At 40.1% G+C, this 15,270-nt stretch overlaps 1 protein-coding gene across 1 annotated transcript in view; it reads right to left on the minus strand.

Annotated features, from left to right (window-relative positions):
• Positions 1-15,270, minus strand: part of NRF1 (nuclear respiratory factor 1) — a 134,247-nt gene that overhangs the window by 12,467 nt on the left and 106,510 nt on the right. The window contains exon 10 of the mRNA XM_044677387.1: positions 14,884-15,008. Within this exon, the coding sequence (XP_044533322.1) occupies positions 14,884-15,008 (125 nt within the window). The remainder of the gene's footprint in view (positions 1-14,883; positions 15,009-15,270) is intronic.

Below are 15,270 nucleotides of genomic sequence, written 5' to 3' on the forward strand. Positions count from 1 at the left end.
TTTGACATAGCTATCATAATATCCATACGTGTCATTTGGTATTGTATATCTCCTGAAGTCTCTTAAAACACACATACATAAAGGACTCCTTTATTTCTCTGGCCTAGCATTCTCTGATATCATAGTCCAGAAACTATTTTTATGGCCAAAGGGATTAATGATTCAGGACTTGATTATTTTCAAATGGCAATGATAAATGCACATAAGAGAAGAGGTAGACAGAGGGAGAGGGAAAGAGGAAAGGGGAAAAGAGAGAGAGACAGAAATAGAGTGAGAGAGAGAGAGAGACAAAGAGACAGAGCGTGCTAATACCTTTATTACTGGGCAGAAGGCATCAAGAAAAGAGTATATGGCTTTTGCCTATGTTGTACTAAGGGCTGTCATTCAAACATTTTTGCTGGAGGTAACTTCACCTAAAAGGGAAAGTACCAACCAACTGCAAAGATTCATTCCCAACTGCAAACCACTGGAATTGTGGGTTGTGTCTAGTGAATGAAGGGAAAGGACTGGTAACTCTAGATCCTAGGAATGTGGCCCCAAGAATGTTTTACAAACAAGCTTCAATTGCACCTTCTAAAGATTAATTTCTCTCTCCCCTTTCTGTATGAAAAGCCCACAAACTGGACCCTGCTTTTACCCGTGTCTGAGACTATTTTTTCCTTTAATGATAACCCATGGTATGCATTCAGGAAAAACAGGGAATAATGAAACAGGCTGATCAAGGGTATTCCCAATTCTTCAGAAGTGACACCGAAGACTGAGTGGAGAGAGAGAGTGTGGAACAAAGGATATGAAAAAACCAGGCAAGTATGGCAAAGAGCCGGTATGGAGAGCAGGGCTAAAACATTCTGTACTATGCTCAAAACTAGTGCTATCAGCTCATCTCCCTGGGGAAGGGGGAGGGGAAAACAGATTCAGAGAAACAGCCACGTCCTTCGGAGAGCTATTCTGGAGCAGGATAACAGAGGATAAGTAGAAGCTGTAGGAGGTCATTGTGAAGGGGGTAGGGATAAGTTAGAGGAAATGAGAATCACCACCTCCCTCCTCCAAGAAAGGGACTAAGGTTAAAATACACCAAGGACAGAAAATGGTGTAATCTTCTGGGTGCTCTGGAGTTGAAAAGCACCTTGGAACTGGCCCATGTTCTCCCCATTTCACAGCAGTGTGTATGTTACATGAAAACTGAAACTCTCCCAATGGTAATGGCTCCACCCAGCCTAAAGACACGTTGGGTCCCAGGATATTTGATCCTTCTTGGTGCCATTATAAAACCTGCCAGAGCACCTGAAACAGCCTATGGGTAGATAAGAGGAATATGCATTTTGGGGAGTCAAACTGGGAACAATCAAGGAGCCAGGCTTATAGAAGGAGAGACTTGAGAAGTAGCTGATGCTGCTGTCCATACTGATACCTCAATTCTTAGGTTTTCAAGCTCCTAAGAGTCTGCAGTGCAGGGGAAAAATAGGCCAATTCCTCTTGCAACCATCCTGCCCAGCTGTTTACTGGCTGCGGATTACTGCAGTCACATGAGCTGCTTTTTAGCAAAGCCAAGCTGTCTTCAAGCTGAGAAGGTCACTGGGAGACAGGATTTAGGAAGGGTTCGTACTGCCCTCCACAGTGCAGCAGGGGGCAGGACGGGCCAGGAGCAGCCCTTGGCATTTATGTACACCTGCCTCCCTGACAGGGGCAACACAATGGTGTGAAATTTTTAGAAAAATACTTTGCCCTATATTTCCAAGCAAAATATTTGGAGATATTAGCAACTCTGTGTTTCCCCTAGAGTGACAATTTGTAACTTTGTAACAACTTTGGGCTTATTTATTAAATGATTGGCTGCAAAGTGTCATGGGGTAATATCATCAGTTGGCCATTCTCAACTAAGACCTAAGCATGTACCAAAGCAGCTAGATCCTCAGGTTTCTTTTCATTTCAAATAAATCACCTTTTTCAGGCAATGCCAGCAGAAAAGCCACGATCTCATCTAATAGGCAGGCAGGCAATAAATATCTATTAATTGCCTACAATGCGCCAAGCACAGTGCTACATGCTGGGGGTACAAGAAGAAGCAAATTGGAGCCCAGGATCTAATGAGGGAGACAGCAAACAGACAAATACGTATAAACAGAGTACATAAAGAATTGGAATGATTCAACTTCAGAGAGTTGAAGACCTTATGAGCCATGTGTCTGGGGAAGAGTTGGGAGCCTAAGATTAGACAGGTCTGACAATTGATAAATGATCCTTTACTACATGCCCCAAGTAATGGGAAGTGTCTTAAGAGGTCTTTCTTGATTCTTTTTTTTTTTTTTTAAACCCTCACCTTCTGTTTTGGAATTAATACTGTGTATTGGCTCCATGGCAGAAGAGTGGTAAGGGTGGACAATGGGGGTCAAGTGACTTGCCCAGGGTCACACGGCTGGGAAGTATCTGAGGTCAAATTTGAACCCAGGACCTCCCTTCTCTGGGGCTGGCTCTCAATCCACTGAGCTACCCAGCTGCCCCATTTCTTGATTCTAAATGAGTGCATTTGCATGGCAATGGTGATATCCACATCATTCTTGACATGTGAATTTTTAGTCGAACACACTGTCAAAAGCATGCTCTATTTAAAGGGTGCTTAAGAGACTGTGGGGAATTATTGCTAAGTCTGAGAAATGCCACTTGAAAAGACTTTTTTGGCTTCCTGAAAGAGTCTGCTTCCCCACCCCCACCTCCCACATACAAGCATATACAATCATTTAATCAATCAATCAATAATTTCTCGCTTTCCATGGGAGAAACAAATATCTATCTGTTCTATTCACAAACTCAATTCAATAAACATCTATTAAATGCCTACTGTGTGTAAGGTAGCAGAGTGGATTGGGTGCCAGGCTTGAAGTCAAGAAGATGAGAGTTCAGATCTGGCTTCTAATACTTCCTAGCTGTGTGACCCTGGGAAAGTCTTAATATTAATCCTGTTTGCCTCAGTTTCCTCACCTGTAAAATGAGCTGGAGAAGGAAATGGCAAACCACTCCAATATCTGCCAAGAAAATCCCAAATGAGGTCACATCAGGCATCTACTTGGGGAGATGTAATACATACAGGAAGGCATGTGAAAGAGTGAAGATCATCCTGGATTTGGTCTATGAGAACCTCAATTTGCCTTCTGACTGCACTATTTATCATCACTCAACCCCTGGGTTTTCTGAGGTCAGACTTGTGAATGGCTAACGCTCTAGAGCAGTGAAGGGCAAACTACGGCCTGTGGGTCAGACTGGGGGGGTGGGGGGTGGTGCAGGCCCTGAAATGTTCTAGCCAGCCCTGCAACATTATTCCTAATCTGACAAATACAATGAGTAGGACACAATACAATGAAACTTTGAAAGAGTTGCCTTAGAAACAGATGGACAGATGAGCATTTCATTTCCTTTGGCCCTATCTTTAAAAAGTTTGCCCATCACAGGCCTAGACACTTTCCCTGTGTTGTTCTTGTCTCTCCTTTCCCACTTGCCTTCCTCTGTTTCCCCCTTTACTCCACTTGCCAAGGTACCCATAAGTACTGATATATTTTACTCAGTAGAGAAATAGGAAGGAAAGGGGATGTAATTACAGAGAGGAGGGTTTGGCTTAGGAAATGATTGATGCTAAGTAAAACCTTTAATCATTTCACCTAATGAATCAGCCTAAAGCAGTTTCTAAATTGTCACTCTTTAGGTAAGGGTTAGTTTTTTCATCTACAGCATGAGGAGGTTAGGTGAGACGCATTCTCCAAGATCCCTTCTATTTCTAAGTTTCATGATTCCTCACAGGTAGATGGACAAAGGGAGCTGTAGACAAGGCAGTAGAAGATTTGAGGTAAATTTCAATTTGGAAAAAGAGAAAGCTTCAAGGAAGAAGAAATGTACCTGGGCTGGGCCACATATCAATGGAAAGTGGGAAAGTACACACTGACTTTGCATTTTCTCTTATGTGGAAAAGGGAATATCCCAAGGGGAAGAGCTTTTTTTTAGACAAGGAGGGAGAACTGAGTGACTGTAAGTAATATGGAAGAAGTCAGTAGAGAAGCATAGCATTTAGATGTGAGAGACACAAAGAGAGTAGATAGACACAGGGAGGGGGAGGGAAAGGGGGCAAAGGAAGAGAGAGGAATTAAGTGTTTTAAGAAGTAGGAAGGGGTGGGATTAGGGTGTTGCCAAGGAGAAAGTTTGGTGTTAATAAATACTCATATACCTGAACTGATAAGAAAATCAGCGATTCCAAAAGACCAGCTTCAATATGATTTTTAGCTGATCATTTGTTTTTCACAATCCACTAGATTTTAGGGATGAATTTTAATGCTATATGTTTTATTTTGTTTTAAAACTCTTCTCTTCTTTAGAATTGATACTAAGAATTTATTCCAAGGCAGAAGAGTGCTAAGGGCCAGGGCTAGGCATTTGGGGTTGACTTGCCCAGGGACACAAAGTTAGGAAGTAGCAGAGGTCACATTTGAATCCAGGACCTTCCGTCTCTAGGCCTGATTGTCTATCACTGAGCCACCTAGCTGCTCTAATGCCATTAAAACAACTACTCCTTCCACTTCCCTTCACCTCGCAAAAAACCCCAAAGAAACATATTTGTTTGTTTCTTCTAGAGTGTTATGAATCTAATGTTTCTGAAGTGGGAAAAAAAAAAGCATTGCTGGGCTAGCTCTGGTTCATAAAACAACTAGGCAAATAGCCATTCGCTGAGGAAAAATAATAAGGCGGCAGCTTGATGAATGAATGAAAAAGCATTTATTAATTGCTGTGCTAGCATAGAAAGAACACTGGCTTTGGAATCATGAGGCTTGGATTTAAATTCTTATTCCATCACCTCTTAGCTATCTAACAATAGGCAAATCCCTTAGGTTCTCTGTGCCTTGGTCTCCTCATTTGTAAAGTGAAGTAGCACAAGTTTTATTGTCCTACTTCATAGAGCTGTTGTGGGGAAAGCACTTTGTGACTCTTAAAATGTCATATGAATACAAAATACTACTATTATTAAATATTTTATTCTCCTTATTCCTGCCAAGCTATGCCCTTCTTTTTTTAATTTTTATTTATTTATTTAAAAAACCCTTACCTTCCATCATACTGTGTATTGGCTCCAAGGCAGAAGAGTGGTAAGGGTAGGCAATGGGGGTCAAGTGACTTGCCCAGGGTCACACAGCTGGGAAGTGTCTGAGGTCAGATTTGAACCTAGGACTCCTGTCTCTAGGTCTGGCTCTCAATCCACTGAGACACTCAACTGCCCCACTATGTCCTTCTTAATGCAATACAAGACCATATTAGTTTTTTCTGGTTGTTATATCATACTCATGTTGACTCACTGAATTTTTATCTAAAGGTGTTTTGCTTTAATCATACACACACATTGTAGTTTCCTTCAATATCTTCTTTCTCCAGTTGAGAAAGAAATAAAACAAAATCCCTATTATAAACATATAGTCAAGGAAAACAATTTCTATACTAGCCACATCCAGAAAAAAACTTCTCAAATCATTTGAGTCTTTAATCTGTCTTCAAGAAGTAGGAACAATATTTTATCATTAGTTATTTGGAATCATGGTTTGCCAGTATACCAATCAGAATTCCTAATTCTTTCCAAGTTGTTTATTTTTACTATATTATTTGTCTTTACCATACTATATAAATTGTTCTCCTGGTTCTGTTCACTCTGCTTTAGCTTATACGTCTTCCTAGGTTTCTCTGAAACCATCTCTGACATCATTTCTTTCTTTTTTTTTTTTTTTAAACCCTTACCTTCCATTTTGGAATCAATACCATATATTGGTTCTAAGGCAGAAGAGTGGTAAGGGGTAGGCAATGGAGGTTAAGTGACTTGCCCAGGGCCACATAGCTAGGAAGTGTCTGAAGTCAAATTTGAACTCAGGACTTTCCATCTCTGGTCCTGACTCTCAATTCACTGAGCCACCTAGCTGCCCCATCTGATGTCATTTCTTACAGCATAATTATATTCCATTATATTTATATGCTATAACTTGTTCAGCCACCTACAATTTGTGGATACCCCTCAGACTTCCATTCTTTGTTATTTCAAAAAGAGCTGCAAATATTTTTTGTATATCCTTGGAGTTTATTTTGCATAGCATTAATCTTTCCCTAAACCAAACCTTCCTCCCTCTAAATTCCCTTTCCTTCCTATTTCTCTGTTGAGGGAAATATATTTCCTTACTTAAAGAGTGTTTTGCCAAGTGGAATAAAGGGAGAAATACAGAAATACAGGTAGAAAAGTAGAGAAAAGAAGAAAAAAGAACAATGCAAACATTTCTGCTCATTTTTCAACTAAAAGAAAATGGTCCAGAAGCAAAAGAGAATGGAATATTTTTCCAATATAAGTTGTTATCAAAAATTTTTCTAGGATGAAAACAATTAGTGAGGAAAAAATGCTAACTTAATTGGGAAAGAACCTGTCTGGAAAGTTAACTGAGAAAGGATTTTTGCCTTCTTTTCCAGTGTGGGGGTGGGGAAGGATCCAGAGAGAAACACTCTCTGCTTTCAAGATGCCATGCAGCACTGCAGCAGTTTAACAGGACTCTTGCCAGCTTCCCATTCAGATCAAGTTGCATCCTTCATAATGTGCTCCTCCCCCACCTCTCTCCCAGTCCACAGCTCTCAGTTGCTCTCTCTTCTTTTCCTAATCAAGAAGAGATCTTTTCAGGTCTATCTAATCCTTCTTGTCTCCTTTAAAGAGAGGTTTTTTTGTTCTAAGTGAGGGAAATTGTTATGCTATATCTAATGAATTTCACTTTTTTTTTGCTTACAGGAAAGGTGGTACCTAAATATAATTTGCACCTCAAATTTCCTACCACAAAGAGGGTCAACAGTGAAAAAAAGAGGAAAAAAAAAAGCAATTGCTTTCATCTTCTAGGAGTGTGGCCTAAAAAACCCTATAGGTCCCAGGATAAGATATTCTTTTTTGGAGTTTATTGGCCATAGGTTATATTCTAAAAGAATGGATCTGGATCATATGCATACATTTTAAAGGTCACAAAAACCATATTTTGCTTAAAACTTGTCAATGGCACAATAGAACAGGGCAACTGTTTTATAATAACTCAATTTAATAAAGCAGCACCATGTTTTATATTGTTAAAACTCTATGTTCCTTACAATAATTTTCAATGACCATAAAACTTTATTTAGTATAATTATATTCCTCTGATACCTGATCACGACATGGAAGTGATTCTGAATTCTGTTAGGTTCTACTGAGAGGAAAGACTTCAAATATGGGCCTGGTAACAGACTATATGTCCGTTGTCCAAGGACAGCTTATCAGTAGATTGGAGGATAGTAAATAATTTAGCTATTAGCATCTCTCAAAGATCATAAATTAAAATCTTTTTGGAGTAGAGATTTGCTAAGTGATAGATTCTTAAGTCCTCATGTACAGTTCTGTGTATAATAAGCCTATCAGACAAACTAAGAGAGGAGGCAATTGAGTATTACAGATATCATAAATACTATTCCATGATATTAGTGCTAATAGTCAAGAAAAGGCTGCAAAGAATTGCTTTAAGAGGAGAAATGAAGTAAGACAAAGTTAAGCCAGAGAGATTCAGAGAAGAGGCTCCACTATGCCTGAGGTGTTAAAAAGCCTGAGCCAGTGACTCCAAGATTGTGTGAAGAAGGGAAAGAGAAGACTAGTACTACCCAAAGAGAGTAAGTTGATATGACCAATGCCAAATAGGCCAGGCACCTGGAGGATTTCAAATAATAACACTAATATGACCTTGTATTTCACTAGATTATGAGGACAGAAAGGGCCTCTAGTCTGTCTTCATTTAGATATTGCTTACTCGAGGGGAGCCATGTGCTTTGATTTCATATATTTTGGGGTGTATGAATGGGGATGGAGTACCTATCAAGGTGAGGCAGACTGGGCCATCCCATTCTACTAGGATGGAGCCTGGGAAATCATCTGAGTTGCCTGAGATACATGAAAATCATCTGACATATGCTGGAGGAAGATCTAAAATAATAACACCAGATTCCACAGACTTAAATCTAAGGCTTTCTTTACTGGTTGGATTTGAAAAGGGCATGGATTTCAGTCTTGGCTGTGAAGTGTTTGGCAACATGTGAAACTAGGCAGGGGTGGTTAGCATTTCAGGACCTTGTACCTTGCTCCCTTTTTCTCATTTCCCCCCTCATACAATAAATCAAAGAACAGCAGCTACCCATTCCTGGGAAATCACTTAATCATTGTGACCATCATCCCACTGATTCTTTTCCTCCTAAGGCAGATAAGAGATTTGAAAAGAGAGCCCCTGAGAATGAAAAATAGCTAGTGCTGGGGGGATGAGGCCTAGGTGGGAGGGAGAACAACCTAAGGTACTTCCTTAGGGTTCAGTTATGTTCACCTCCTTTTTCGCCAATACACAGAACACACTGATTTTCTCTCTCTCACCTGGATAGTCCTGGTAGACATATGGTCTCATCTATCACCCTGGGGACTCCATACTTCTTTCCTTTAATCCACTTACTCCTTTTGTCCCTTTACACTCACACACAGACACAGACACCACCCCCCCCAATCTCCTCTCCAAAAAACTATATGTATACATAATGTATATATTGTCTCTTTTGTCTTTTCCCCCTATCCTTTTTGAAAGGATGGATGAATTTTTTAAAAAATCTAGTACTACTACTAAATGAAATCTTTTCCCTAAGAGGGAAGAAAACCAAACCAAAGCAGACCAGACCAGACCAGACCAGGAGTTCTTTGTTTGCTTGTTTGAGTGCTAGTAAATAAAAATACTGAGTTGAATGGCATGAGGAAGATTTATAGGGATAATGATTCAAACATATCTCATTATCATTTGCTGGTTTTCTTCCTCTCATTCTTTTCCTTCTCTAATTTACCCTTCAAACCACTGCCTTAATAATCTTCCTCATGTAGAGACCTAGTCATGCCCAAATCTTCCATAGCTCCCTATCACCTTTTCAAATTCCTTCATTTCCAGACTCATCTCCTATACACCCTCTGCTACACATTCTACATTCCATCCAAACTTGTTGCCATTAAGTTTGTTGGTTTCATATGACGGTTGAGCGGGTAGGTAAAATTTGCATTTGCTTTAAATGGAATTTTGGCTCAGAGAGTATCACAGAATACAGTCTCTTAGGGTGGCCACTTTAGGAAGTTAAGCCCTTTTTGGGAGAGCCCGATTGAGGGTGTCTGAGCCTTTTAATGGCCAGGTTGCTGTGCTAGGGCCAGGCCAGAACAAAAGGGAACATATTGCAGTAAAGATAAATGGGGAGGGCTGCTGGCTATTTCTTTAAATGTAATGTTAATACCTTGTAATCAGCTTTAATGTTTAAACAGACTCGACCCTCCAGTCCATTTCTCCTAATTCAGAGCACGTGGAAGGTGCCAGGATGGCAGCAGCCATGACAGCTGGGGGTCTCTAAGTCCTCCCATCTGATAATGGAAGATGTGTTAGACAAACTCTCCTGGGGACAATAACCAGGGGAGGGGTCAGAGCATTGGAGAAAGGCTGAGGTGAGGAGCGGGAAGACAGATCGGCTAGATGGCTCCGGGTAGAGCACGAACCCTTTGAATGCTCCATTTTACGAAACTAGAAGTTGCAAGGGTGGAAACCATGAAGCAGCTAAAAAGAAGACACCAAGACTAGGGTTTGTGGGTGACAGACCTTTTACACTTACTGTGTCTGAATACTTTTGAGCATCAACTCCTTTCTCCTAATAGCAGATTTCCCCTTTATTGAGGAGCTCCTCCAGAAATCATACAGAATCATTAAAAGCAGACATGTGCGCTGCTAGGTCGCCTGCTTGTCATCAGCACATGGGCCATGTAGTAAGAGGTCAGACTGAATTCTGCACTGGAGAAACTCCACACTGTCCACTGTCTGGGAACTCTCTGGGATGGACTCTTTCATCCCTGGTGCTCGTTCTCAGTAAGCCCAGTTATTAAAGGGGAAGTCTGGGTGTGTGCATGGTGTAGTGTTAAGAACCAATGTGGGCTATTTTTAGCTCTGGTTGATGGACAGAGAAGCGCTAGCCCATCATCTGTGCTACTCTCAAGGCAAACCGAGGTAAACCCAATGTCTGTTCTAGTTCAAGCTAAAAGGGCCAAGGAAATGACTATTCAATGAGAACAGTTAAAGATTAAATGGTTGAAAGCCCTTTGGAAGGGGGCTGAGAGGAGCCTTGAAAGAATTCCATTTGCTGGATATAGGGAAGCAATCATCTCTGCATTTCTGAGGCCCAAGAGTGGACAGCAGATACCAGAGACACAAGTGGACACAAAGGGTACAACAATGTATAGCATGATAATGAGGTAGGAGATGAACAACGAGAAAGCAAATACATAGCTTGTTAGTAGGTTATCTCCACTACTGAAGCTCTAAATGAATGGGGAATTGATCAATGCTGCCCTCTTGGGTTCAAAAAAGATTATGATAAGATTTTGCTGGAAAAACAAAGCGGAAAATCAAAATTTCAAAAGCACAAAAGCTGTTTTCACCTCTGTTTAAACTAAGGACTCACATTTGTGCAAACAAAAGAGATTCACTCACTGAACTGATTGACTGAAGACACAACTACCTCAGCTAGGTACAGAGATCTAGGACACATTTTGTAACAATTGAGATTAGGAAAACATACTTTATTACCAGGGACAAGGTTGCCTATTGAAAAGCTAACTTTTAATTATTCAAATTGGTTTGCAGAACATATAATCCTTTGCCTTTATTTTTCCCTCTCTGTTTCTATGCCATGCTCTCAATTGTCAACTTTAAATCCAAAAATTTTACACATTTGACAAATACTCAGTACCACCATGCTTTATCACCCAGATTTACAATCTGTGTCATCCTTTGTGATTCCTCATTCATACACACTGAACATGCCTAATGAATGGCCTAATTTTGCCATTTCTACCTTTATAATATTTCTCAGAATGTTTCCTTCCCTCCACTCACACATTCTTCAACCTAATCAGTGATCTGCCTCAGTTTCCTTATCTGTGAAATGGGGATGATAACACAGTTCCTGGTACGTAGAAGGTACTTAATAAATTCTTATTTCCTTCCTTCCTGGTAATAGTACCAGCCCTCAGCATAACTATTCAGTTGACTATTTCCCCTTAGCATACATTTCCCTCTTCCTGCCCTTTTCTCCTATATCCTCTTTTCTCATTTTCATTATCCTCTCCCCAATCAGAAGATGATTCTTAGTCAGATTAAACTTGGGGAAGACATAATTATATGTAGGTAACAGGGCTTTTTAATTTGAGGAATAACAGAACAAAGGATAGCATTATGAACTAAGATGTAGTGGGCAAAAGCAGAGGTATATCTTTATGATATGATTATAGCTGCTTTTCCTAGCCTTGAACAATTTTATTTCTGCTTTAAATGCATATGCACTAGCACCTGTGAAAATATTCAAATTGAACTAAAGTGTGAGATGTTAGCTACCCAAGAGATAACACAAAGTATAGAGTAACTAATGGGTTTTGATATGTATACTGTCTAATTATTCTTTTCATAGTGAGGCTTTGAAGTCTGTTTTTGAACTAGACTTGAGGACCCAGAGTTTAATATTTTTCTATATATATTTGGGGAAAAAAATGTATTCTACAGTTTTCTACCTTGAATCCAAAAACTATTCCTAACACTATCTCTCACTGACTTCCATTTGAAGTTGTGTAGGCCCCATATTCCTCTTTCCTCTTTTCCTGCAATTAATTTCTCTTCTGGGCCAGAACTTATGAGCTGAGTTACCACAGGGGAGTTCTTTGCTAGTAAGATCTTTATTAAAACTATATTCTCAGGGCAGCTAGGTAGTACAGTACATACAGCACCAGGCCTGGAGTCTGGAGGCCCTTGGTTTACATGGTCTCTGACCAGATAATGGGCGTGACCTTGGACTAGTCACTTAATCCCAGTTGCCTAGTCCTTGTGATTCTTTTGTCTTAAAACTGATACTACCAAACAAATCAAATTTTCTGGAATTGGGGCCTCTCCCTTCTCCCTCTCCTATAATGTCTATTTCCAAGTCATTTAAAAACAACAATACTAAGTTCAACTATTTGTTGATTTTTCCTGATGGAAGAACTCAGGTGATAGTTCCTCAATTCACAGGAAAAAACAGTCTGTCATCACAGAGTAATTTGGAGGGATAAAAAGAAAACCCCATATAGTCATCCATAACTCAGAATCTTCTTGGTTACATGGGAAAAAGCTAATTTAAGTTCCCAGTAGGAATTCCTCAGTTTTTGTTTGTTTTGTTGTTACTTTTTGTTTGTTTGTTTTACTTGACTCAGGCCAATCTAGACTTCCAAGGAGTAGGCAAAATGGCTATTTTTCACTTCACAATGCTGTGACAAAGTATGTGACATAAGAAACTAAATTTAATTCAACAAATACTTAATAAACACCTGCTGTGTGCAAGACATTGTGCTAGACACCAAGAAGACAAAGACTAAGGTGAAATCATACCTGCTGTCAAGGAATTGAAATCTCATCCTACCCCATGGATGCAGAATTGTAAATACAAATAAAAAGGAAAGTGATGAGAGAGAGAGAGAGAAAGAGAGAGAGAGGGGGGGGTGGGGGTGGGAAATGAAGGAAGTCTTCACAGTGTGAGGGATACCTGAGCCTTGAATGAAGGGCAACAATTCTAAAAAAGGAAAGGTGGTGAAGACATGCATTCCAGACATAGGAGAGGGCTTGTTTGAATGTGCAGAGGTGGAAGATCAAATGTTGAGTTCAAGGAAAATGATAATTACAAGCTTCAAGGCTAGAATTCAGCAAACCCCAGCAGTCACATGTTGGAAGGCTATCCTAGCACTACCAACACTTATTGGCTTATTTGGCTGCAGATCAAAATTTCCTTTTCTCCTAGTTGCAAGAAACAACCTGAATCTCCAACATGGAGGCATGATTATAGAGTATCCAGAGATATGTACAATTGGCATGGACTGACTTTATCATTTATATCCTAGACAAAAGATGGAAAAAGATAACAAATGATTACTAAGTCTGTTATGAAAAGAGATGGGATAAGGGGAAGATAGAGTCATCAAAATTTGGCCAAGCATTCTGCCATTTCCCCCCAGAAAGGGAAAGATGGACAGAATAGATAACAAAGTCTCCTTTCAATTCACCCAAGGAAATATTTTGGCCAGTTATGTAATAACAGCAATAGCTATATTTTCAATGAATATTAAATAAGAGATCATTCTTTTAAAAAAAAATCTCTAAATGAACATTCAGGGTAAGGGATAGACATAGATTAAATTGAGGATAAGGTTTTGCAAACTTTTTCTTAATTTGGTTTATGACCCACTTGATTCTGAACATGATTATTCCCAGATGCAAGCAAACCTTCAATGGTCTGGGGTGTTCCTGGTAAACTTGATGCAATCAATCTGCTTTTGACTTTGATTGGGCCATGTTACTAAAGCCCAAGTCCTATAGAAACGGGCAGGTTCTTGTTTAGTACCTGATTTTTCTCCTCTTAAAAGACATGGAAATATTTTCTGGGTTTGGCCTTTGTGGAGGATGTAATCATTCCCTTCCCTACCACTTGTCACATTATTCTCAATGTGGCACATTTTACTCTTTTTTGACTATCGATGCCTCTACGAAGCTTCTTGTTTCATCAGTACCATTGGTCTAACTGTCCTTTATTTAGGACTGCAAAACAACGAAAATCCCAAACTACATAGCTCAAATTTTATTTGCCTCATTTAATGACAAAACCACCCTAAGAATAAAAACAGTTAGTTCTCCTCCTTGGTTCAGTCTTTGCAATAACTTCCATGGTAAAGCTGAGTTGGAATTGTTTGGTACTTGCTAGCTACTCTGTGAACTCTGTTCATTTCAAATCAAAGTCATGAATCACAATGGCATTCACAAAGCTGAAAAGGTGAGGAGTCATGGTAGGGTGGTTACATATTACTGACCAAACCAGAAATTCTAAGTGAATCAACAGAAAATAGGAAGCACATCCAGCATGGCAACCAAAAGAGAGATACTGACCAAGAAGGGAATAGGTTACACTCAGATATGTCAAATGGGGGCAACTTTCGTGAGGTTATCAGAATTTACCACACTAACTACAGCACATACAAAGTAATCTTTAGAGTGCTGACACGGGGCAGATGGTACCACAAATTCTACATTGCTTTAACAACAGAAAGCTTGAAAAAGTCTCTGAAAGCAAAGCACTCTTTCAAATAAACGAATAAGCAGTCATCACTATGGCATATTCTGTCAGGAAAATACTTCCCCGAGTTGTCTTCCACTGATGACTGGGATTGAAGGTTACTAGGACTATAAAAGCTCATCAGGACCCATGGATAGGATCTTGTAAGGGTCAGAAATTAATAGGGCTTCTTCCATTTCTAAATTTCCTCCCTCCCTCCCTCATCTTCTGTCTTACAGCCAATACTGTATATTGGTTCTAAAGCAGAAGAGCAGTAAGGGTAGGCAATGGGCATTAAGTGACTTGCCCAAGGTCAAGCAGCTAGGAAGTGTCCAAGGCCAGATTTGAACCCAGGACTTCCTGTCTTTGGGCTTGATTCTCAATCTACTCAGCCACTTAGCTGCCTCCTCTAAATTACTTTTCAAAGTCTTATCGAGAAAGATGGACAGGAACGTAGGCCACCTCCCCATAGGAGACCAAAAGATCCCCAGGCATTGTTTGTTTGCCGCAAAGAAAAGCACTCTTTGGTTACTATTCAAACCAAAGCTGAATCTCAATTTTTTCCCCCATTTTTCTTTTTTTGAGGGGTGGAGGAGCGTTGTTTTTGCTGTCAGTCATGTCTTGAGGGTTTAAGTGGAAACAGGGAAGAAATTCAATCAAATATTTATACCCTCTTACCATTAGCATCCTGGACTCCAGTAAGTGCTCCTACGGCTGCTGCGGTTTCCCCAGACAGGACGATCTGTCCTCCCCCTTGCAGTGTGGCCTCAGCCAGTGTGGCGACAGCATGGGCGGCGGCTTCACTGTAGGCATGAGATTAAGAGAGAAGGATGTGTGAGATGAAGAGAGACATGATGCTGAAGCAAGGCAGACTACCTTCCCCCATTCTCTCAATACTAACCCTCTTGGACCCTACTGTGACCCCTTGACCAAGGATTTAATGGCAAGTCCATGAAACCAATGAAGGGCTTTAAAAATGCTAAAGGATAACATCAATAAAAACAGTTTAAAAAATGGAAATGCCTAAAGAAGTATGCGTTATAGGATGGAGAGGGATACCCACTA

The sequence above is a fragment of the Gracilinanus agilis genome, chromosome 5, assembly GCF_016433145.1.
Source record: "Gracilinanus agilis isolate LMUSP501 chromosome 5, AgileGrace, whole genome shotgun sequence".
Lineage (NCBI taxonomy): Eukaryota > Metazoa > Chordata > Mammalia > Didelphimorphia > Didelphidae > Gracilinanus > Gracilinanus agilis.